This window comes from Hyla sarda, chromosome 3, assembly GCF_029499605.1.
Source record: "Hyla sarda isolate aHylSar1 chromosome 3, aHylSar1.hap1, whole genome shotgun sequence".
Classification (NCBI taxonomy): Eukaryota; Metazoa; Chordata; class Amphibia; order Anura; family Hylidae; genus Hyla; species Hyla sarda.
The window spans coordinates 249,124,583-249,150,859 of record NC_079191.1 but is presented as its reverse complement, the minus strand read 5'-3'; the positions used below and the strand labels follow the sequence as shown (position 1 = coordinate 249,150,859).

Below are 26,277 nucleotides of genomic sequence, written 5' to 3'. Positions count from 1 at the left end.
TAGTTTTGCAACAGCTGGAGGTTTGTATAGGGTACGATCACACGAACGGGAGTTTACAGTGAGTTTTCTGCTGCAAGTTTGAGATGTGGCAAATTTTCCGCCGCAGCTCAAACTCCCGGCAAGAAACTCTCTGTAAACCCCCGCCCGTGTGAATGTACCCTAAAAACACTACACCTACACAAAATAAAAAGTAAAACACTACATATACACACCCTTAGACACCCCCCAAATAAAAATAACGTCTTGTACGGCACGGTTTCCAAAACGGTGCCTCCAGCTGTTGAAAAACAGCTCCCAGTATTGCCAGACAGCCACTGACTGTCAAGGCAAGCTGGGAGTTTTGCTACAGCTGGAGACACCCTGTGTGGGAAAAACTGCCGTAAGGTATTTTGGTTGCAAATCCCTAATTTTGGCCTCAAATGCGCATGGTGCTCTCTCGATTTGGAGCCCTGTCGTTTTTCAAGTCAACAGTTTAGTGCCACATATGGGGTATTTCCGTACTCAAGAGAAATTGCATTACAAATTTTGGGGGGCTTTTTCTCCTTTTACCCCTTATGAAAAGGCAAAGTTGGGGTCTACACAAGTATGTTAGTGTTAAAAAAATATAATTTTTACACTAACTTGCTGGTGTTGCCCCATACTTTTAATTTTCACAAAAGAAAACCCCCAAAATTTGTAATGTAATTTTTCCTGTGGAAGCAAAGTGCTCTGCGATCGCACAACATGGCTCAGATGTGAGAGCGCACCATGTACATTTGAGGTCTAAATTGGTGATTTGCACAGGGGTAGCTGATTTTACAGTGATTCTGACAAACACAAAACAATGAATACCCACATGTGACCACATTTTGGAAATTACACCCCTCAAGGAACATAAGGGGTATAGTGAGCCTTAACCCCCCACAGTTGTTTGACAAATTTTCGTTAAAGTTGGATGTGAAATTAATGAAAATATATTTATTTTTTCACTAAAATTCTGGTGTTGCCCTACATTTTCCAATTTCACAAGGGAAAATGGTGAAAAAAAGTGGTCTGTGAAAATGAATTTTTTTTACTCCAATTTCACAAGGGAAAATGGTGAAAAAAAGTGGTCTGTGAAAATGAAATTTTTTTTCTTCATTTGCACAGACCACTGTTTCAAAGGGCTTTGTAAACGCATATGGCCCCCGACTTCAAATACAAAAAAATTATCTGTCAAAAAGCTCAATGGCACGCCTTCTCTTCTGAGCATTGTAGTGCACCCGCAGAGCACTTAACATCCATACATGGGGTGTTTCAATACTCAGAAGAAATGGGGTTATAAATTTTGGGGGGAATTTTTTCCTATTACCCATTGTAAAAATTTTGTGAAAAAAAACAGCATTTTAATGAAGAAAAAAATTCATCTACACTTCCAACTTTAACAAAAAGTCGTCAAACACCTATGTGGTGTTAATGCTCACTGGACCCCTTGTTACGTTCCTTGAGGGGTGTAGTTTGGATTTTTTGTATCAAGAAATGGTGCAAGTATAGGCAAAAATTTACCACTATGTTAAAGTAGAATATGTCTCGAAAAAACGATCTCCGAATCAAATTCAAGTAAAAGCATCCCAGAGTTATTAATGCTTAAAATTAGTGGTCAGATGTGCAAAAAATGCTCTGGATCTTAAGGTGAAAATGGGCCTGAGACCCCCCTCCCACCATGTCAGCGATCGCAGCAAATCGTTGGTCAATTCAGACCAGCGATTTGCCCGCAATCACTGGTGACCCGATCACCCGGAAAATTTGAATGATCGACCATCCTAAAGGACACAGGAGGAGCGGCCGGAAAGTGCGGCCGAGAAGGCTGCAGCGAAGATCGCGGTAAGTGATCTTCTCTGTGGCCTACTAAAAGCTACAAAACTACAACTCACAGCATGCCCACACAGGCAAAGGCTGGCTGGGCATGCTGGGAGTTGTAGTTTTGCAACATCTGGAGGGTCAAAGTTTGGAGACCACTGTGTAGTAGTCTCTAAACTGTGGTCCTCCAGATGTTGCAAAACTACAACTTACAGCATGCACTGACTGTCTGGGCATGCTGGGAGTTGTAGTTTTGCAACATCTGAAGTGGCACAGTTTGGAGATCACCATACAGTGGTCTCGAATCTGTAGCCCTCCAGATGTTGCAAAACTACAATTCCCAGCATGGCCAGACAGTCAGGGATGCTGGGCATGTAGTTCTGCAATATCTGGCCCTTCATATGTTGCAGAACTAAAACTCCCAGCATGCCTGGACAGTCTGGGCATGCTTGGAGTTGTAGTTTTGCAACATCTGGAGGGCTACAGTTTGGAGACCACTACTTAGCGGTCTCCCAACCATTCTTCCCCAGTTGTTGCATAACTACAACTCCAAGCATGCCCAGACTGTCCAGGCATGCTGGGAGTTGTAGTTCTGCAACATATGAAGGGCCAGATATTGCAGAACTACACGCCCAGCATCCCTGACTGTCTGGCCATGCTGGGAATTTTAGTTTTGCAACAGCTGTAGACACACTGGGAAACATTGAGCTAGAGTCTGTTTCCTTACTCAGTGATTCCAAGCAGTGTGCCTCCAGCTGTTGCAAAACTACAACTCCCAGAATGCACTGACAGACCGTTCATGCTGGGAGTTGTAGTTTTGCAACAGCTGGAGGCACATTGGTTGAAATCACTGAGCTAGTGTCTGTTTTCTAACTCAGTGGTTCCCTACCAGTGTGCCTACAGCTGTTGTAAAACTGCAGCTCCCAGCATGTACGGTCTGTCAGTGCATTCTGGGAGTTGTCATTTTGCCACAGCTGAAGGTTTGGGGCATCTCCCATCCGCCAAAGTGAATGTACAGGGTACATTCACACGGGCGGGTTTACAGTGTGTTTCCTTCTACAAGTTTGAGCTGCGGCAAATTTTCCGCCGCAGCTCAAACTCCCAGCGGAAAACTTACTGGAACCCCCACCTGTGTGAATGTACCCTAAAAACACTACACTACACTACCAAATAATACCAAATAATAAAAAGTAAAACACTACATATACACCCCCTTACACGTCCCCCCCCCCCCCAATAAAAATGAAAAACTTCTCATATGGCAGTGTTTCCTAAACGGAGCCTCCAGCTGTTGCAAAACCACAACTCCCAGTATTGTCGGAAAGCCATAGACTGTCCTGGCAGGCTGGGAGTCTTGCAATAGCTGGAGTACGGAATTTCTTCTGAGTACGGAAATGCCCCATATGTGTATGGACGAACTACATGGCTCAGGAGTGAGAGAGCGCCATGTACATTTGAGGCCTAAATTGGTGATTTGCACAGGGGTGACTGATCGTTACAGAGGTTCTGGCATCAACGCAAAAAAATAGGGGACCCCATTTTGGAAACTACACCCCTCACGGAACGTAACCAGGGGTATAGTGAGCCTTTAGACCCTTCAGGTCTTTGACAAATTTTCGTTAAAGTTGGACATAAAAATTAAAAATTTGTTTCCCCCCCCCCCCCCCCCGAAATGCTGGTGTCACCCCAAATTTTTCATTTTTACAAGGGGTAATAGGAAAAAGCCCCCCAATATTTGTAACCCCATTTCTTCTGAGTATATAAATACCCCATATGTGGAAGTAAAGTGCTCTGCAGACGAACTACAATGCTCAGAAGAGAAGGAGCGCCATTGGGCTTTTTGAGACAGAATTAGGCTGGAATTGAAGGCTGTGTGTGTTTACAAAGCCCCAATGGTTCCAAAAAAGTGGACCCCCTCCACATGTGACCCCATTTTGGAAACTACACCCCTCACAGAATGTAACAAGGGGTACAGTAAGCATTTACGCCCCACAGGTGTCTGACAGATTTTTTAAACAGTCATCCGTAAAAATTAAAAATGTAATTTTTCATTTGCACAGCCCACTGTTCCAAAGATCTGTCAAATGCCAGTGGGGTGTAAATGCTCACTGCACCCCTTTATAAGTTCTGTGAGGGGTGTAGTTTCCAAAATAGTATGCCATGTGTTTTTTTTTTTTTTTTTCTTTTTTACTGTTCTGGAATCATGGGGGCTTCCTAAATGCGACATGCCCCCAAAAACCTTTTCAGGAAAATTCGCTCTCCAAAAGCCCAATGTTGCGACTTACCTTCTGAACCCTCTAGTGCACCCACAGATCACTTTACATACACATATGAGGTATTTCCTTACTCGAGAGAAAGGGGGTTACAAATTTTGTGGGGCTTTTCCTCCTATTACTCCTTGTGAAAATTAAAAGTTTGGGGCAACACCAGCATTTCAGTGTTAAAAATCTAATTTTTCATTTTCATGTCCCACTTTAATGACAGTTCGTCAATCACCTGTGGTGTGTTAAGGCTCACTGGACCCCTTGTTACGTGCCTTGAGGGGTGTAGTTTCCAAAATAGTATGCCATGTGTTTTTTTTTTTTTTTTGCTGTTCTGGGTTCATAGGGGCTTCCTAAATGTAACATGCCCCTCAAAAACCATTTCAGAAAAATTCACTCTCCAAAATCCCATTGTTGCTTTTTCCTTTCTGAGCCCTCTACTCTGCCCGCCGAACACTTGACATACACATATGAGGTATTTCCTTACTCAACAGAAATTGGGTTACAAATTTTGGGGGGCTTTTTCTCCTATTACCCCTTGTAAAAATTCTAAAACTGGGTCTACAAGAACATGCGCGTGTAAAAAAAAAATGAAGATTTTGAATTTTCTCCTTCACTTTGCTGCTCTTCCTGTGAAACCCCTAAAGCTCTTTCTGAATGTCATTTTGAATACTTTGAGGGGTGCAGTTTTTATAATGGGGTCATTCATGGGGTATTTCTAGGCCCTTCAAATCCACTTCAAAATTGAACTGGTCCCTGAAAAATTCCGATTTTGAAAATTTTGTGAAAAATTGGAAAATTGCTGCTGAACTTTGAAGCCCTCTGATGTTTTCCAAAAGTAAAAACATGTTAACTTTATGATGCAAATATAAAGTAAGCATATTGTATTTGTGAATCAATAGATCATTTATTTGAAATGTCTGTGTTTTCCTTACAAGCAGAGAGCTTCAAAGTTAGAAACATGCAACATTTTCTATTTTTTTATCAAATTTGGGAATTTTTCACCAAGAAATTATGCAAGTATCAACAAAAATTTACCACTACCATGAAGTAGAATATGTCACGAAAAAACTTTCACTGATTCAGAATGAAAAGTAAAAACATCCCCGAGTTATTAATGCGTAAAGTGACAGTGGTCAGATTTGCTGAAAATGCTCCCTTCCTTAGGGTTATAATGGGCTCCGTCCCCAAGGAGTTAAGGACGCAGCTCATTTTCACCTTAAGGACGCAGCCCTTTTTTGCAAATCTGACCACTGTCACTTTAAGCATTAATAACTCTGGGATGATTTTACTTTTCATTCTGATTCAGAGAGAGTTTTTTCGTGACATATTCTACTTCATGTTAGTGGTAAATTTTTGTCGAAACTTGCATAATTTCTTGGTGGAAAAATTCCAAAATTTGATTAACAATTTAGAAAATGTTGCATTTTTTTTTTTTTACTTTGAAACTCTCTGCTTATAAGGAAAATTCAAAGTTCAGCTGCAATTTTCCCAAAAAATTTCCAGATCGGAATTTTTCAGGGACCTGTTCAGTTTTGAAGTGGATTTGAAGGGCCTTCATATTAGAAATACCCCATTATAAAAACTGCACCCCTCAAAGTATTCAAAATGACAATCAGAGAGTTTAACTATTTAGGTGTTTCACAGGAATAGCAGCAAAGGGAAGGAAAAAATTCAAAATCTTCATTTTTTACACTCGCTTGTTCTTGTAGACCCAGTTTTTGAGTTTTTACAACGGGTAAAAGGAGAGAAATCTTCCTAAAATTTGTAACCCAATTTCTCTCGACATAAACATATGAGGTATTTCCTTACTCAAGTGCTCTGTGTGTGCACTAGAGGGCCCAGAAGGGAATGAGCGACAATGGGATTTTGGAGAGTGAGTTTTTCCCGGTCGCCATGACAGCACCACCTGAGAGGGACTCTGCCCCTAGGGACAGGAAACCTGAGGATAAATAGAACCCTTCTCCTCGGCCTCAGTTTGTTTCCTGTCCCTAAGGAAGCCTGCTGGGGCAGGGGTCCCTCTCTCAGGTCGTAGACTGTTGCTGATGGCGCGCCGGAGCTCTAAATACTAGTCCCCGTAGTCTTGGGGTCGCGCGCACCTGACTGTCTCCCTAGTCTGGGAGTCTTTTGGGTCTAGCTCCACTCTGCTCCGTCCGTACCTGAGCGGTTAGCTGGCGGAGTCCGGAGCGGGTCCAGCAGCGGTGGCATGTAGCTTGCGAGTCTGCACACATGTGCATAAGTTAATGGAGGAGGACGCCAGCGCAGAGAAACAAGTCACGGAAGTGACGTCGGACGCCGGTGTCCCTGCAGTGCGGTCTAGTAGTATTTAGACAGCAGCCGCACATCTTTGCATCCTCCCTAGTGGATGCCAGACAGCACTGCCAGCAGACAGCCAGCCAACTGCCAGCCACCATGAGCTCCAGGGAGGACCCCAGACGTAATCCAGCTGAATCGCCAGCAAAAACTACATCCTCGGTAGCCAGCTTCCCAAGTGAGTGTATCCATTTCATTTCAAAGCACTTTTTTTGTAATTTCTGGTTTGGTTTACTTCTTAGGGGGATGTACCTAAAGTCATCTAAGAAAACCAAACATCTTGAGAATTGTAATACATGTAAATCAAAGTTACTGCATGGCCATGCGAAAATGACTTGCCCTTCTTGTATAGCCAAGGTCTTTTCAGTCGAAGTACCTTCCTTAATGTCTTCCCTGCAGGACTTAATTAGAGATACAGAAGTCTGTCAGGAGTGCTTTAAATTCTACTCTGGCTCCTGCTCCTACTTTGGCTCCTACTCCTGCGAACCCCTTGCCCACAGTTGTGCAGCTAACGGGGTCGGAGGAGGAAGGTATTGCGGTAGAATCAGCTAATTCTGAGGGAGATTCTTCCCCGGATGAAGATACCACATCTGGAAGACCCTTTTTTCAGTCCGAAGATACGGATAACCTAATTAAAAATGATTGCCTAGCTATGAATATTGAAGACATTAAAGGGGTACCCCACCCCTAGACATCTTATCCCCTATCCAAAGGATAGGGGATAAGATGTCAGATCGCCGCAGTCCCGCTGCTGGGGACCATCGGGATTGCCGCTGCGGCACCCCGCTGTCATTACTGCACAGCGATGACGGGCGATACAGGGGACGGAGCAGCGTGTCGTCATGACTCCGCCCCTCGTGACATCACAACCCGCCCCCTTAATGCAAGTCTATGACGGGTGTGACGACCGCCACACCCCCTCCCATAGACTCGTATTGAGGGGGGCGGGCCGTGACATCATGAGGGGCGGATCCATGACGTAACGATGCTCCGGCCCCTGTATTGCCCCGTCATTACGTGCAGAGCGAACTCGCTCTGTGCAGTAATGACAGCGGGGTGCCGCAGCGGCAATCCCGGGGGTCCCCAGCAGCGTGAACGCAGCGATCTAATATCTAAAGGAAAGGGGATAAGATGTCTATGGGCAAAGTATCCCTTTAAGGAAGAAAAAAACTATTCTTGACAACATGTTTGAAGGGATAGAGCCTAGGAAACGCAGAACATTTCCATAGATCTCTGTCGGCCCTAATTAAAAAGGAGTGTGAAAATCCGGAAAAAAAAGTTTTTTTCTTCCCAGGGCATTAGAAAAAAATACCCGTTTGACAATACCGAATTGATGTGGCCATTTCTAGAATTTCTAGGAGATGTGCTCTGCCTTTAGAAGACCTGGGCGTCTTACGTGATCCCATGGATAAAAAGTCAGAGACTTTTCTACGTAGAACCTGGGAGGCTGCTACATCCTCCTTTAAGCCTAATATAGCATCTTCTTGGGTTGCTCGCTCTTTAATACTTTGGTTAGACCAGTTGTCATCTGATATCAAGAATAAAGTCCCACATGAAGAACTGTTAAATTCTATTCCGCTAATTGAAAAGTCAGCGGCTTTTCTGGCAGATGCATCGTCGTCTGATGCACTTGGGCTATCTGCCAGAACGGCCGCTCTATCGAACTCTGCACGCAGAGCCTTATGGCTCAAGACCTGGCCTGGGGACATTACCTCAAAAAATAAGTTGTGTGCCCTCGCTTGTGAGGGGATTCCCAGAGGTGGCGTTTTCCCAAAAAGTCTAAGGGTTACATGTTTAACCAAGCCTCCACCAGCTCCAAAAAATCTGGTCAGCAATGTCAGTCTGGGGCGAGTTGAGGGCAGGTTGAGAAACTTTGCGGCGGACTGGGAAAAAATCTCAAACACCTGGGTATTAAATACCTTAAGAAAAGGTCTCCGCCTCAAGTTTCTCAGTCTCCCTCTAACTCGCCTAAAACTGACTTCAAGTCACTCAGGTCCCTCGGGAGTAGTGACTCTTCACAAAGAGGTTCTTTCCCTATTAGAAAAACAGGTTCTTGTTCTCGTACCTCAGGCAGAGGTGGGGTTGGGCTTTTGTTCTACCCTTTTTTTTTATTGTTAAAAAAAAGGCCGACAACACTTACCGTACAATCATAAACTTAAAACCTCTGAACCATTTTGAAGAAATTAAAAATGGAAACAATAAAGTCAACAATAAATCTGTTAACAAAAGATTGTTTCATTGTCTCAATAGACCTAAAAGACGCGTATCTTCACGTGCCCATTCATCCAGATCACCAAAAATTCTTACGCTTGGCCATAAATCTAAACTCAAAATTTACTCCCCTACAGTTCAGGGCCTTGCCTTTTGGTATAGTGGTGGCCCCCAGAGTGTTCACAAAAATAATTTCTGAAATGGCAACACACATCCAGAAGGACGTAGGCTTATTCATCCCTTATTTAGATGATTTTCTATTAGGTGGGCAGTCAGAGGAACAACTAAAGAAAATTCTTAGACCACACCTTAGCCATCTTAAAGAAACTAGGTTGGATTGTAAATTGGAAAAAATCTTCCCTGGTTCCAGAAAGGAAAACAGTCTTTCTGGGTGTGATACTAGATTCACAACAGCAAAAATCTTTCCTCCCACAACAAAAAATCCAAAAAAATTCAGAATACAGTAAGAGGTACTAGCTTGTCATTCAATCTCCACAAGGAAATGGATGTTATTATTAGGTCTGTTCAAAGCAGCAATTCAGGCAGTACCTTGGGCGCAGTTCCATTCAAGGGCCTTACAAAAAGATCTTCTCAGCTGCTGGGAGGGGTCGGTGGAGAGCCTAGACAGGATGTTTCCACTGTCTCAGGAAACAAAAAAATTGCTTCTCTGGTGGTTGGTAGAAAACCATCTGAACAGAGGTCTAGACTGGGTCTTGGAAGATCCAAGAATCATCACAACGAACGCAAGCCCTTCGGGTTGAGGCGCCCATATAAGGGACTTGAATTTGCAAGACCATTGGGATCCGCAAGAATCTTTCCTCTCCTCAAATGCAAAAGAACTTTTGGCGGTATATTATTCTCTACAGGTGGCAAAACATCTTCTCCACCAAGAAAATTTAAAAGTTTTCTCAGACAATACAACCACAGTTGCGGTCATAAACCGAAAAGGGACCACAAGAAGCGAATCTCTTATGCAAATTGGAACAAACATTTTTTGTTTAGCAGAACAATATCTACATTCTTTAACTGCTGTGCATTTAAACGGATCACTAAATTCAAAAGCAGACTTCCAAAACTGGCAACAGCTTCATCATGGAGAGTGGAGATTGAACCCAGAAATTTTCTGAAAAATATGCCAGCTCTGTGGGGACCCGAAATAGACCTATTTGCTACCAGAGAAAACAAACAAGTAAAAAGATTTTGCTCCTTAAATCCAAAAGACAGACCTTGGGCAGTGGACACTCTAACTCAAAAGTGGAAACGGCAATTTGTCTACATGTTCCCTCCTCTCCAGTTGCTGCCCAGAATAATCAGGAAGATAAGGTCGGAAGGAACCAGAGTAATCTTGCTAGCTCCCTTTTTGGCCACGACGAGCTTGGTTCTCTGCCCTCAGACAGGTATCCCTATCGGATCCCTGGGTTCTTCCAGAACTACTGGACTCACTAACCCAGGGTCCAGTGTCTCATCCTCATGTGACAAGCCTCCATCTGACGGCATGGCATTTGAAAGGATGATTCTCAGGGAAAAAGGCATTTCAGATTCTGTAATAACCACTCTACAGGGTAGTAAAAAAGAAATTACTAATAAAATATATTTTAGGGTATGGAAAACCTTTTTGAAATTTCTCAATCAACCTTTTTTGGGGAATTCTTTTCCAGATATACCTAAAATTTTAGATTTTTTGCAGTTAGGTCTGGATAAGGGATTCAAGATCGCCACCTTAAAAAGTTCAAGTGTCAGCGCTAAGGGCCTTATATAACACCAAAATTGCAGATCACCCTTGGATAGTAAGGTTTTTTTTTAAGGCTCTTAAGAGGTTGTCTATTTCTGGGGTCCCGAAAGTTCCCATATGGGACTTTTCTTTGGTGCTAAGAGTTTTTTTATCGAATCCCTTTGAACCATTAAATAGCATTCTTCTTAAAAACCTAGTCCTAAAGATTGTACTTTTAGTAGCAGTCACCACTGCTAGGAGGGTAGGGGACCTGTCAGCTCTATCTTTTACTAAGTTCCTGGAAGATAGCATAGTGTTCCTTCCTGATCCCGCCTATCTTCCCAAGGTAGTTTCCGGTTTTCATGTCTCAAGAGATTGTTCTTCTCTCATTTTGTTCTCAACCCACTAATAAGGAAAGGTCCCTTAGTGCCTTAGACGTTAGTAGAGGTGTCCTTGAATATCTAGATAGGACGAGAGAATTCAGGAAGTGTACCTCTCTATTTGTTCAGTTTTCAGGATGTAATAAGGGCAAGAGAGCCAGTTCAAATTCTTTGTCTAGGTGGATGAGACAGGCTATTACCTTAGCATACTCAGTGTCAGGCTTACCTGCCCCACTTGGTCTTAGAGCTGATTCAACTCGAGCAGTAGCCGCCTCTTGGGCGGAAAGAAGGGCTCTTCTACAGACCAGATCTGTAGAGCTGCTATATGGTCTTCACCTCATACTTTTTTTCGTCACTATAGGGTGAACATTGGAAGTTCTTCCCTTTCTTTTGGTTGCAAAGTCTTGCAATCTGTAATCCCACCTTAAATTGGTTTCTCTGATATTCTCTCAGGTGGTGCTGTCATGGTGACCGTGAAAACCGGTAATTACTCGCCGGTAATTTTGTTTCCCCGAGCCATGACAGCACCAGGGCATTCCCACCCTATGTTTTCAGGTTTCTTTCTCACGTGGTGGGTGTTCACTTCCTTTTTCTCCTTGTTCAGTAATATATGGTTTTGTTATGTTTACTAACTAAGATGGCTCTTCTGGTCTCTGACACTCACTGAGGCTGAGGAGGAGGGTTCTTCTTTTCATCCTCAGGTTTTCTGTCCCTAGGGGTGGAGTCCCTCTCTCAGGTGGTTGTGTCATGGCTCGGGGAAACAAAATTACTGCTGAGTAATTACCGGTTTTCTGAAATGGGGGGCATGTCACATTAAGGAAGACCCTATGGTGTCAGAACAGCAAAAAAAAAAAAACGGCATACTATTTTAGAAATAGTATTTTGGAAATAGCGAGTTTGCTCTGTGCAGTAATGACAGTGTGGTGCTGCAGGCGAGATTATGGGGGTCCTGAGCAGCGGGGCCCCCGCAATAAGACATCTTATCCCCTATCCTTTAGATAGGTGATAAGATGTCTAGGGGCGGAGTATCTCTTTAAGTACTTTGAGGGTGCAACACAGTTGTAAGATAACTAGGTAAAGTTTCTTAAGTTTGGCCATATTATGTTGGTACATGCTTTTTAATGCTTCTGTGACAAGGGACTCTATAAATAGCACCTAGCCATTGTGACTTCTAAATCAAATGGCAGTTAGCAGGCCATCCTCTTGGGTTCAGATCCATAATACTATACTACCAGAGTGTGTGTTGGGTGTTTATTTTGTTTCCCTCTTTATTGTTTAATTTGGGCACCCTGTCCATTTTCCAAGCTTTACTGCTATCTACCTGTTTGTTCTTTCATCTCTTAATTTACAATGTAACTTTCTTATTTAAATATAATTTTACTTTCAAAAGAGGTTTTGTAAGGAAATGGCGTAAATTGATATGTGCATATTTTAATTACAACATTAATATTTAATGTCTTTATCATTTAAAGTATATTTTCATTATCGTGCCATGCAGTTGTACCAAAATCAAACTTTTTTAGTCTTAGGTAATTGTATTTCAGCCTTTTCTTATTGTACTGTAAGATTTAAGTGATGGTTAATTGCATAGTTATCTTTCAGAAATACATGCCCATTTTAAGGTTACAGAAGTGCGCTAAAGCTTTGTATTCAGTTTGCTAATCTTCAGTAAATTTTAATTAACCCTGTGTTTGGCTTATCCTTTTTAATTTATCTATCTATCCTTTTAAAAAGTGGTAGATTATAGTGACTAGGCTTTTTCTGGTTGTTATAATTAATCAAGAGTCTGTATTCTTGTTTTTTTTTTCTCAATAATTTTAACACTGAATATGATGTATGTATGTGAAAAATGTATGCAGGCTGGAATTGTCGTTAATGTTAAATCTGGCAAACAAGAATCCATCTGCTGAATGTGCAGTTAATGATGGCATTCTCAAAAAAAAAAAAATACATTTTTTTAATGGGTGGTTACTATGCAGTAGAGATATGTTTTCAATAGGATAGTGTGACCATTATCGGCAATGCAGAATAAGGTCAGGCTGAGCAGAGTTAGGGCTAGATCACAATACAGCAAATCTACAGGGTGGGCCATTTATATGGATACACCTTAATAAAATGGGAATGGTTGGTGATATTAACTTCCTGTTTGTGGCACATTAGTATATGTGAGGGGGGGAAACTTTTCAAGATGGGTGGTGACCATGGCGGTCATTTTGAAGTTGGCCATTTTGAATCCAAATTTTGTTTTTTCAATAGGAAGAGGGTCATGTGACACATCAAACCTATTGGGAATTTCACAAGAAAAACAATTGTGTGCTTGGTTTTAACGTAAATTTATTCTTTCTTGAGTTATTTACAAGTTTCTGACCACTTATAAAATGTGTTCCATGTGCTGTCCATTGTGTTGGATTGTCAATGCAACCCTCTTCTCCCACTCTTCACACACTGATAGCAACACCGCAGGAGAAATGCTAGCACAGGCTTCCAGTATCCATAGTTTCAGGTGCTGCACATCTCGTATCTTTACAGCATAGACAATTGCCTTCAGATGACCCCAAAGATAAAAGTCTAAGGGGGTCAGATTGGAAGACCTTGGGGGCCATTCAACTGCCCCACGACGACCAATCCACTTTCCAGGAAACTGTACATCTAGGAATACTCGGACCTGACACCCACAATGTGGTGGTGCACCATCTTGCTGGAAAAACTCAGGGAACGTGCTAGGTCTGAGCATTCCTAGATGAACAGTTTCCTGGAAAGTGGATTGGTGGTCGTGGGCCAGTTGAATGGCCCCTAGACTTTTATCTTTGGGGTCATCTGAAGGTAATTGTCTATGCTGTGAAGATACAAGATGTGCAGCACCTGAAACTACGGATACTGGAAGCCTGTGCTAGCATTTCTCCTGTGGTGTTGCTATCAGTGTGTGAAGAGTGGGAGAAGAGGGTTGCATTGACAACCCAACACAATGGGCAGCACATTGAACACATTTTACAAGTGGTCAGAAACTTGTAAATAACTCATGAAAGAATAAAGTTGCGTTAAAACCAAGCACATCATTGTTTTTCTTGCGAAATTCCCAATAAGTTTGATGTGTCACATGTTTGGATTCAAAATGGCCACCATGGTCACCACCCATCTTGAAAAGTTTCCCCCCTCACATATACTAATGTGCCACAAACAGGAAGATAATATCACCAACCAGTCCCATTTTATTAAGGTGTATCCATATAAATGGCCCACCCTGTAGTTGGAATCTCTGTGTTAAATTCGGCCTTACATCAAACTGCTATTGACTTCAATGGCCTTCTCTACTCTGTGCACAGAGTGATTTCCATGTCGACGTTTCTGATACGAAACTGAATTCCGGTAGAAGAATTAACATGTTAATTCTTCCTATAAAATCCCATTCAGTCAACAGGACTTTATGGGGAGGTTTATTTTCCACAAAATTTTTATTCAGACTCAACATAAATTTCTGCATCATTTTACCATGGAGCAGAAGAGGTTTTCTGCAAGGAAAATAAATCGCTGCATTATTTTAGGTGAATTCTTTCACACAACGGAAATTGTGGACAGACATTCTGTGCGCGGCAGGTGCCAACTGATCAGGGGCTGGTACCACAATGCCTTATCTTGTGCCATTTTATAACAAAAATAAAACTTAAAAAGCAAATTTAGTTTATTTACTGGTTAACCCCTTTAGGACACAGCCCATTTGGGCCTTAACCCCTTAAGGACCGGAGGTTTTTCAGTTTTTGCATTTTCGTTTTTTGCTCCTTGCCTTTAAAAAATCATAACTCTTTCAAATTTACACCTAAAAATCCATATGATGGCTTATTTTTTGCGCCACCAATTCTACTTTGTAATTACGTCAGTCATTTTGCCCAAAAATCTACAATGAAGCGGGAAAAAAAATCATTCTGCGACAAAATTGAAAAAAAAACGCTGTTTTGTAACTTTTGGGGGCTTCCGTTTCTACGTAGTACATTTTTCGGTAAAAAGGACACCTGATATGTATTCTGTAGGTCCATACGATTAAAATGATACCCTACTTATATAGGTTTGATTTTGTCGGACTTCTGGAAAAAATCATAACTACATGCAGGAAAATTAATACGTTTAAAATTGTCATCTTCTGACCCCTATAACTTTTTTATTTTTCCGTGTATGGGGCGGTATGAGGGCTCATTTTTTGCGCCGTGATCTGAAGTTTTTAACGGTACCATTTTTGCATTGATAGGACTTATTGATCACTTTTTATTCATTTTTAAATGATATAAAAAGTGACCAAAAATGCACTATTTTGGACTTTGGAATTTTTTTGCGCGCACGCCATTGACCGAGCGGTTTAATTAATGATATATTTTTATAATTCGGACATTTCCGCACGCGGTGATACCACATATGTTTATTTTTATTTTTATTTACACTGTGTTTTTTTTTTTATTGGAAAAGGGGGGTGATTCAAACTTTTAATAGGGGAGGAGTTAAATGATCTTTATTCACTTTTTTTTTTCACTTTTTTTTTGCAGTGTTATAGGTCCCATAGGGACCTATAACACTGCACACACTGATCTCCTATGCTGATCACTGGTTTCTCATAAGAAACCAGTGATCAACGATTCTGCCGCATGACTGCTCATGCCTGGATCTCAGGCACTGAGCAGTCATTCGGCGATCGGACAGTGAGGAGGCAGGAAGGGGCCCTCCCGCTGTCCTGTCAGCTGTTCGGGATGCCGCGATTAGCCGCGGCTATCCCGAACAGCTCGACTGAGCTAGCCGGGAACTTTCACTTTCACTTTTAGCCGCGCGGCTCAGCTTTGAGCGCGCGGCTAAAGGGTTAATATCGCGCGGCGCCGCGATCGGCGCTGCGCGCTATTAGAGGCGGGTCCCGGCTTCACTATGACGCCGGGCCCGCCATGATAGGACGCGGGGTTACTGTGTAACCCCGCGTTATATCGGAAGAGCAGGACCAAGGACGTACCGGTACGTCCTTGGTCCTTAAGGGGTTAAAGACTTTTATTTTTACGTTTTCATTTTTTCCTCCTCTCCTTCAAAAAATCATAGCTTTTATATTTTCATCCACAGACTAGTATGAGGGCTTGTTTTTTGCGCGACCAGTTGTCCATTGTAATGCCATCACTCACTTTACCATAAAATATATGACGCAACCAAAAAAATACTATTTGTGTGGTGAAATTAAAAAGAAAACCGCAGTTTAGCAAATTTTGGAAGGTTTTGTTTTCACGCTGTACAATTTACGGTAAAAATGACATGTGTTCTTTATTCTTTGGGTCAATATGATTAAAATGATAACCATGATAATAGAGATGAGCGAACTTACAGTAAATTCGATTCGTCACAAACTTCTCGGCTCGGCAGTTGATGACTTATCCTGCATAAATTAGTTCAGCTTTCAGGTGCTCCCGTGGGCTGGAAAAGGTGGATACAGTCCTAGTAGACTCTTTCCTAGGAATGTATCCACCTTTTCCAGCCCACCGGACCACCTGAAAGCTGAACTAATTTATGCAGGATGAGTCATCAACTGCCGAGCCGAGAAGTTCGTGACGAATCGAATTTACTGTAAGTTCGCTCATCTCTACATGATAACATACTTTTCTATTACTGTTGCGCTTAAAATAAATCTCTAACTTTTTAACCAAAAAGTTTGTTTAAAATCCCCTATTTTGAAGACCTATAACTTTTTTTATTTTTCCGTACAATCGGTAGTATGAGGGCTCACTTTCTTGCGCCGCCATCTGTCCTTTTTTTGATACCATATTTGCTTATATAAAACATTTAATACATTTTTTTAATCAATTTTTTGGGGAATTTTTTTTTTTATAAAAAAGCTGAAATTTGACTTTTTTTTCACATTAACGCCATTCACTGTACGGTATCATTAACATTATATTTTAAAAGTTTGGATATTTGCGCATGCGGCGATACCAAAAATGTATATAAAATGTTTATATTTTACACTTTTTGGGGGTAAAATAGGGAAAATGGGACAATTTACATTTTTATTAGGAGAGGGTTTTTAAAAATTTTTATTTTTTTAAATTTTTTTTTTTACCTTTATTTTTACACTTTTTAATAGTTCCCAAAGGGAATACTGTTCGTTGCTATGCGGACATAGCACTGATCAGTGTTATCGGCCATCTTCTGCTCTGGTCTGCTCGATCTCAGAAGACCCGTGGAAGGCAGCAGAGGCAGGTGAGGGGACCTCCGTCTGGCGTTCTGCATGATGGTATCGCTGCGGGAGATCCGATCATCTATTTAAATGACCGCAGGCAGAGGCCATGATCTGTATTGACCGCGGCATCTGAGGGGTTACTGGCGGACATCCGCGTGATCTCGGATGTCAGCCATTACCGGCAGTTCCCTGGCTGCTATCAGCAGCCAGGACCTGCCGCGCATGATCCGAACATTGCTCCGATGTTCGCAGTTATGTATAGGATGTAAATGTATGTCCTGGTGTGTTAAGTACCAGCTCACCAGGACGTACATTTACGTCCTGCGTCGTGAAGGAGTTAAGCTGAACTTTTATTTCAAGCATTATAATTTTGAATACATTCCTTATTATGTTTCCAGTGTGACAATGATTTTCAATGCGTAAAACTATTCCATTCTGCATACGTTTTTGGAAAAAAAAATCCTTTTTTCCGGAGGGGGAAAAACTTTTTTTTTTTTTTTGCCTTGGCTTCAAAATTTTTGCAAATGTCTGCATTGTATGTAAGTTTTTGTAACCCTTACTTTGTTTCACTTTCCTTTTAGAATGCTGAGGTGTCAGTCTTTGAAGTAAACATTCGTTTTGTTGGTGGCCTTTTGTCTGCTTATTACCTTTCTGGAGAAGAGGTAAGGATTTCAAATTTACAGCACCTTTTCATTTAGATAAGATTTCCTTAGCAGAAGGTTTCATATCAAGTGCAGGAATGATGTGTTGATCTTCAGCTAATTTAAAGGGAACCGGTCATGATGTCCGTGCAGTCAGATGTGTAGATAGCAATTTTTAGAACCGGAGGAGCAGATTAGTATAAGTTTGTATAAAAGATTCAGTATAACTGGTATTTTAAATTCCTGCTCTCTCAAGTGGGCAATTCTGCTTTCTACATACCGTATATACTCGAGTATAAGCCGAGTTTTTCAGCACGATTTTTCGTGCTGAAAACACCCCCCTCGGCTTATACTCGAGTGAACTCCCCCACCCGCAGTGGTCTTCAACCTGCGGACTTCCAGAGGTTTCAAAACTACAACTCCCAGCAAGCCAGGGCAGCCATCGGCTGTCCGGGCTTGCTGGGAGTTGTAGTTTTGAAACCTCCGGAGGTCCGCAGGTTGAAGACCACTGCGGCCTTCAACATCATCCAGCCCCCTTTCACCCCCTTTAGTTCTGAGTACTCACCTCCGCTCGGCGCTGGTCCGGTCCTGCAGGGCTGTCCGGTAAGGAGGTGGTCCGGTGAGGAGGTGGTCCGGGCTGCTATCTTCACCGGGGAGGCCTCTTCTAAGCGCTTCGGGCCCGGCCTCAGAATAGTCACGTTGCCTTGACAACGACGCAGATGCGTCGTTGTCTAGGCAACGGCTCTATTCCGGGCCGGAAGCGCGGAGAAGAGGCGCCCCCGGTGAAGATAGCAGCCCGGACCACCTCCTCACCGGACCACCTCCTTACCGGACAGCCCTGCAGGACCGGACCAGCGCCGAGCGGAGGTGAGTACTCAGAACTAAAGGGGGTGAGAGGGGGCTGGATGATGTTGAAGGCCGCAGTGGTCTTCAACCTGCGGACCTCCGGAGGTTTCAAAACTACAACTCTCAGCAAGCCCGGACAGCCGATGGCTGCCCGGGCTTGCTGGGAGTTGTAGTTTTGAAACCTCTGGAGGTCCGCATGTTGAAGGCCGCAGTGGTCTTCAACCTGCGGACCTCCGGAGGTTTCAAAACTACAACTCCCAGCAAGCCCGGACAGCCGATGGCTGCCCGGGCTTGCTGGGAGTTGTAGTTTTGAAACCTCTGGAGGTCCGCAGGTTGAAGACCACTGAGGGCGAATGATGAGAAGAGGATGATGAAGGGGGGGGGGGGTGTGGGGATGATGAAGGGGGGTGGGGATGATTAAGGGGGGGGGTGTGGGATGATTACAAGGGGATGATGAAGGGGGGATGTGTGGGATGATAAGGGGATGTGTGGGATGATGACAAGGGGATGATGAAGGGGGGATGTGTGGGATGATGACAAGGGGATGATGAAGGGGGGATGTGTGGGATGATTACAAGGGGATGATGAAGGGGGGATGTGTGGGATGATAAGGGGATGTGTGGGATGATGACAAGGGGATGATGAAGGGGGGATGTGTGGGATGATGACAAGGGGATGATGAGGATGTTAATGACGGGTCTGGATGATGACAGGGGGGGATGAGGTATTTCCCACCCTAGGCTTATACTCGAGTCAATAACTTTTCCTGGGATTTTGGGTTGAAATTAGGGGTCTCGGCTTATACTCGGGTCGGCTTATACTCGAGTATATACGGTAAGTAAATGATCAGGACCCACCAACTGGACAACTAAGCATCAAAAGAGCAAAGGATTTAAATAAGTTTGCCTACAAGGGTGCTTTCACACGGCCGTTTGCTCTCGTTCCGTTTATTTAAAAAAAAAGTGTTTTAACCGTTTTTAAGTTTTTTAATTTTTTTATGAAAAATCAGCCACCTACAGACTCCTACAGCCAGGACTACTACTACTCCCATCATGGAACAGACTTGTTTCCATGGTGGGAGTAGTAGTTCCTTGCTGCTGGAGTCTGCCGGCGGCTGGGGTGGCTACATTAGTGCTTGTACTACTACCCCCATCATGGAACAGACTCTGTTCCATGATGGGGGTAGTAGTACAGGGGCTGAGGGATTGATCGCACTGGGTCTTAGAAGTGAGAGTATTAAGCAGGGGAGCGGGCAGCATGATCCGCAACCCTGCGATGTACACAATGTATTTTACTTTGATTTTTAAATTCCCCGCAGGGAGCTCTGAATGGCCCATACTGAGAAGCCAATCAGGGCTCCCTGCGGGATTTTTAAAATGGACAATGTATGTTAAAAGCGCTGTGTGGGGGGGATAAGATATATAGCCCTATCAGCCGTGATGCTGCTGATAGAATACTATTCATACATAGCGCTGCATTATATAGAAGTGTTGTGGGGGTCAGGTAATACTATATATCTGGGCCCCACAGCACTTCTATATAATATTCCCCTGCAGCGCTATGTATGAATAGTATTCTATCAGCAGCATCGCGGCGATGATGGCTGGTGCAAAGTTCTGCGAGTAAAATAGCCTGCATTGATGACATATGCACCAGCGGGGGGGGGGGGGGGGTCACAAATGTGCTGGCGGGGGGTCACACATATATACTATGGGGTATATATTTTTGCGCTGGTGGGGGTTATATCTTTAGAAATGTGCTGGGGGGCTAGATATATAGAGCTATATATCTTGTCCCCCACAGAGCTTTTAATATACATTGTCCATTTTAAAAATCTCGCAGGGAGCCCTGATTGGCTCCTCAGTACGGGCCATTCAGAGTTCCCTGCGGGGAATTTAAAATTAAAGTAAAATAAATCGTGTACATCGCAGGGTTGCAGACCATGCTGCCCACTCCCCTGCTTAATAACTTCTGATCGGAACGGGACCGTGTTTTCTTCAATTTTTTTCACGGAAGAAAAAAAACTGCATGTGCCGTTTTTTTCTTCCATGAAAAAAACGGAAAGGAGTGCAAACGGGTGCACAGGGATGTAAACTGATTGTAAAAAAAATCCCATTCATATCAATGGGATTTTTTTTTAAACAGTTTTTAATCCGGAAAAACGGAACTGAAACGGGGATAAAAGAACGGGAACAGACGGGACGTGAGAACAAGCCCTAAGACTAAGCATAAATCTGCTTAGCTCTCTGCTAAATAACATGATGCCTGCAGAACAGGTGCAATGTTCAACTTGACAGTCTAACAGCAGTCTTTAACATGTGATTAAAAATTATAAAATAGACAAAAAGGAGAAAAGTAGAGTTTACATTTAAAAGCTTTCCCCTTTATTAGAATTAAACATTTTTACAATTGCATTCAGAATGTCCACCCACATGGGTATACAATTGTTTCAATGTATAATACTCTTCCTGAATGACTATGTTCACCTCTGACAATGATCTTTTGTATGTGCCATATTATATAAGGCTACTTAATACTGGTTTTGAAAAGCGTTGCTGAAATTAGTTCTAGGGAAATGTCAGGGACGCATCAGCCACAAGATACCGTCCATGTGGATTTGCTTTGTTAAAGCTGCAAAGCCTTTGTACATGACACTTACAGGAAAAGCAAAGTCCAATATTGTTTGTGAAAATTCTGCTTCTGCCATTTCTTCATGTGACAGCTAGGAATGGAACATCTTATTACGGTGATATATATATTTTTTTAACTCTTGTGTCCAAGGTCTTCAGTGCCCAAGTATCCACATCAAAATGTCAACTATAAGAATGACTCATTCTAAAGTTTAAAATATATTTATTTCATCTGTTCTGTTTCTATTCTGTAGAATCAATTAATAACCAAATAAAATGACATGAAAAATAGCTCACTCTGCAGTGCTGTGCAATGTAATAATAGTTTTCATTGTCCAAGGCACTTCAATACTGTAATCCTAGCCAATAAAGGTTAATAGAAGACAAAAAGTGCTGATAATTAGTTTAACACCTTAGTTAGGAATGGCTATTTATTCTCTTTTTGGATCTGATCTTTATCTTGGTGGAAACCCTTTTGTCCTCTACAGTGATAGTTTTAGAATTAATTTAAAGTTGTTACTTTATAATTGGGTTGAAAAATCAGAGCCACTATTTTCATGCTGTAATTAACAATCTTCCTGAGCCGAAACTGTCTGAGCAATAACAACCAATCACAGCACAGCTTATATCTTAACCCCTTAAGGAGACAGCCCATTTTGACCTTAAGGACCAGGCCAATTTGCATAGACTGTACAATGCAATGCCATTCATCTGATCGGGACCCCAATTTTGCCGTGGATGTCCCGATCAGCTGCCCTGAGCTAACCGACGCTGTTTGATCGCGTTGATCAAGTTTGATTGCGGCGTCTAAAAGGTTAATGCTGGGCATTGGTCTGATTGGGGATGCCGGGCATTAACTGTGAGTCCTGGCTGCTCATGGCAATCAGGACCCACTGGGTATGAAGTGCTAAACCCTGGTAACAGGACCAGGGTGTACAGGTACGCCCTTAGTTCTTAAATACCAGGATGCAAATGTGCACCTGTATGCCCTTCGTCCTCGAGGGGTTAACAAGCTTTTCTAACATGTTATGGTAAAAAAAAACACAGTTTGACAAATGTGGGCTACTATGTACATGTACTTACAATCTGGGATGGCATTGAAGATTTTAACTAGTAAACAGCCATATTACAGATCTGTTACGTAGATCAATAATAAATTTAAAAAACAGTGTGTCAGAATTCTCTGTGTACCATATTGTGGAGGTGTTTTCCTTTAAATTGTTCCCTATAAATGCAGTACATCTAGGCCCTCATTTTACTCCTCTGAGATGTAGGGAAAAAATCCACAACAATTCAACAAATTGGGGTTGGAAAGCTTTATAAATATGTGGGAAAGCTCAGAAATGTCGGGTTACGCCCCTTTTTCGGGGTTGGGAGAATCCATATCGGGTCCGTCGGGAAAAAATGTTGCATCGTGTCGCAGACTGGCGCACGATGTCTGCGACATGTCGCAGGCAAAGATGCGACAAAACAAGTCGGGTTTAGAATAGTAAATGAGGGCCCTAGTGTCTCATAGTGTTGCCTGCAGTGGTAAATGTTATAATGTTGTCCTACAGCCACTGCATGTGCTATTCTGCAGGGTCCATACACATAGCATTCTTAGTATATTAACACTTAGGCAGCTGTTAGATGGTGGTCTACACATAGTAATGAAGGTTACTGAATGTTATATATATTACTGTATTTAAGGATTTGCTAGTATAAGGACTTTATAAGAACACTTTCGACCATTGGTTCTGATCCAAGGATATAAACAAGGTTTCATTCAGGACTGAATACCTACATAAGCACTTTTATGTCTTGTTCAAGCTAGGGTTCTTTATTCCTTTTTTTCTTACTCATTATTCTAGTTCTCTACCTACAATTTGCAACACCAAAGAAGCTCTTACTATTAAGTACTGTACTCTGCACATTTCTCAATCCCAGCCCTTGCACACAAACAAACAATAAGGCGCCTCCAGTAAAATGCTCCTGTTTGGCCAAACATCAGTGGAGGAAATCTGTCATATAAATTTTTTGGTTTGTGCAATACTCTTTGGCTGCTCCGCTTACATCTGACAGTGGCCTGGAGGAAGAAAGATGCCTTTCCCATTCTGGGAAGAAGGATCTCGGTGCCCTTCACTATTCCGAAATGTAACAAAACAAGGCTGTTGCTGTACAGTCAGTAATTTGTTGATGGGGCAATTCAGACAGTGGCTGTTCAAAAGATGTAAAAACATGACAATACCAAGAGGAAAAACAATACAGAACAATGTGTATAGCAAAATCCAATAAATACAGAAGTTCCAAAGTGCTAAAAATGGAAAGAAAAAATGCTATTTTACGTGTATCTTTAGTGTTCATTTTCCGACAATAAATAAGTGTGCTGTCCCCAGTTCATGTTTACCAGCTGGCTTTCTAAAGCTTGTTCGAACATGCTTTTTATTTGAAATAATGAAGAGCTGAGCAAGAAGTTAAAATCACAGAAAATAAGCTAGAAATAGTGGGGAACAGAGATTACTCTATATAAAAACTTTCACTCTACTTCACAATAATGAAAAGCTGGTTTTAGGGCTGGGCGGTATATCTGTTCATACCGAATACCGACATTTTTGTGCTGCACGATATTAATTTTAACCCTATACAGCAATACCGGTTGGGCCCCTCCCCCTCAGGAATGAATGAATGAATGAGCCCAGCGCTGTGCTGTCCCCACATCGGGGAACTAATCACAAGTCACCTGCGAGCGCTGTTCTGCCCCCCAATTAATTATCAGCCCAGCGCTGTCCCCATTGGGGTAAATACTGATATGTCACCCGTATGCGCTGCCCTCCTCCTCATGTTTGTAGTGGCCACCGGCGCTGGCACTCTATACCAGTGGTCTTCAACCTGCCGACCTCCAGATGTTGCAAAACTATAACTGTCAGCATGCCCGGACAGCCGTTGGCTGTCCGCGCATGCTGGGAGTTGTAGTTTTGCAACATCTGGAGGTCGGCAGGTTTAAGACCACTGCTCTATATTGTGGTGTATCCCTATGCCCGGGCTGCAAAAAATTAACAAAATAAACTTTAACTCACCTTCCCTTGGTCCAGTACCGGCCTCATCTACTTCCTAGTGAATGGATCGTCGGACAGCCGTCAGCCTATCACCGGCCGCAGCGATGTTCCGCCTCGGCCACTGATAGGCTGAGCCCACTGTCATGTAAGAAGCCGCCCAGAGCTTCTTACATGACAGTGGGCTCAGCCTATCAGCGGCCGAGGCGGAGCATCGCTGCGGCCGGTGATAGGCTGACGGCTGTCCTAGCGTAAGGCAGACGTCTGAACATGCGTGAGTTTTTGTTTACCTTGTCTCTGCACCGGCGGTGGCAACAAACAGCACGAGGAGGGCAGCGGGTGACATGTGAGTATTTACCCCGATGGGGGCAGAGCTGGGCTGATAATTGATTGATACATTTTTTGTTGGGGTGGGGGGGGCAGAATAGTGCAGCGCTGGGCTGATAATTAATTTTGGGGGGGGGGGGGTAGGAAATACAGTTACATGGAACCAAGGAAAGTAAGAAAAATACCGTGATACGCAGATTTGGTCATACCGCCCAGCCCTAGCTGGTTTTATTATTGTAATTTAACATTTTTATTTGGGAGGGATTTTCATACGTACAAAACATGAAAACAACCTTTTGAAGGGCAGGGAGGGTTCAAAGTCTGTATTTGTCAATAGTATGATTATTTATTAACGTGCAAACAGCCTAAAAACTTTGAACACAGCTAGAATAGTCTGCAGTGTCCAGCATTAGCCGTAGGTCCTGGCTGCTGCTAACAAACAGGACCTACCTGGTTTAAACCCTTAAAGGGGTACTCCGGTGGTCAACGTGTTTTTCCGTTTTTGACTTACCCTATTTGTTTTGTTTCATTTCTATTCTTGTTGTTTAGCCTACTCTATTTCCGTTCTTTGTTGTCTTTTTATCCCCCCACTTTGTTTTCCTATCTTTGCTTCTATTTCCTGTTTCTTGCTGTGCTGAAAACTACAAATCCCAGCATGCCACATGCCTTGCTGGTTTGGGGCGGCTCATTTTTTTTGTTTGTATGTTCCGCCCTTTACCCACCTTACTATTTTCCCGGGTCAGCCCCCTTATACACAGCACACTAATATAATCAGCCTTGGTTGGGATACACTGTCATACACACACAAAAGGGACTACAACTCCCAGCATGTCATTCAGGAGTCTTCAGTCTGTGGTATAACACCAGCATGCTGCCTCTGTAGTCTCCTGGGGGTTGTAGTTCACCACACCTCTGTAGGGCATACACCAGTGTTTCCCAACCAGGGTGCCTCCAGGTGTGGCAAAACTACAACTCCCAGCATGCCTTGACAGCCTTTGAGCATGCTAGGAGTTGTAGTTTTGCAACAGCTGGAGGCACACTGGTTGGGAAACACTGGTGTAACATGATGTGTATGCTGAATAGCCTAGAACAGTGTTTCCCAACCAGTGTTCCTCCAGCTGCTGCAAATCTACAACTCCCAGCATGCCCAAAGTCTGTCAGGGCATGCTGGGAGTTGTAGTTTTGCAACAGCTGGAGGCACACTGTTTTGTAAACACTAGCATACACACACACATAATAGGGACTACAACTCCCAGCATGTCATTCAGGAGTCCCCCCTCCCCCTTCACATATAGAGATCATTCCCAGTATGAGATTTATTCCCCTGCAGTCCAAACATCCCCAGCCCTTCAGATAACATTTATCTTCTCGGTGTTCCTTCTCCTGTGCAGACCTGCCTCCTTAAAATACAGAGCAGGGGGAGGGGAGGTGAGGGGCTGTGTACTCAGCTGGATGAGATGAGGGGGCGTGGCTTATTTCTCTCACGCAGACAGTGAAAAAAAAAAAAAAAGCTGTGACATCTTGTCCACAACAGACTCAGAACTGTGGACAACAGTAAAAGAAAACACTCTGAACTACAGAACTTCCTGCCCAACAAACAGGTAAGAAAAACACACACATGCTGCCAAAACATATAACACATGTATATTACAAAAAAACTAAACTTACAAAGAAGATGCCATATAGTAAAAAAAAAAAAAAAATCAGCCACCGGAGTACCCCTTTAAGGGCTGGGACATTTTTCATTTTTGCACTTTCGTATTTTCCTCCTCACCTTCTAAAAATTAGAAATTTCAATTTTCCAGATACAAACCCATATGAGGGTTTGTTTTTTGCGTCACCAATTTTACTTTGTAATGACATCAATCATTTCACCACAAAATGTACGAGAAAACCAGAAAAAAATATTTG

General features: G+C 42.8%; 1 protein-coding gene across 4 annotated transcripts in view; it reads left to right on the top strand.

Moving 5' to 3' along the window:
• The window catches only part of MAN1A1 (mannosidase alpha class 1A member 1), a 242,319-nt gene that overhangs the window by 125,093 nt on the left and 90,949 nt on the right, over positions 1 to 26,277 (top strand). For all 4 annotated transcript variants that reach the window (XM_056566448.1, XM_056566445.1, XM_056566447.1 and 1 more), the window contains exon 4: positions 17,472 to 17,552. In XM_056566448.1, the coding sequence (XP_056422423.1) occupies positions 17,472 to 17,552 (81 nt within the window). The remainder of the gene's footprint in view (positions 1 to 17,471; positions 17,553 to 26,277) is intronic.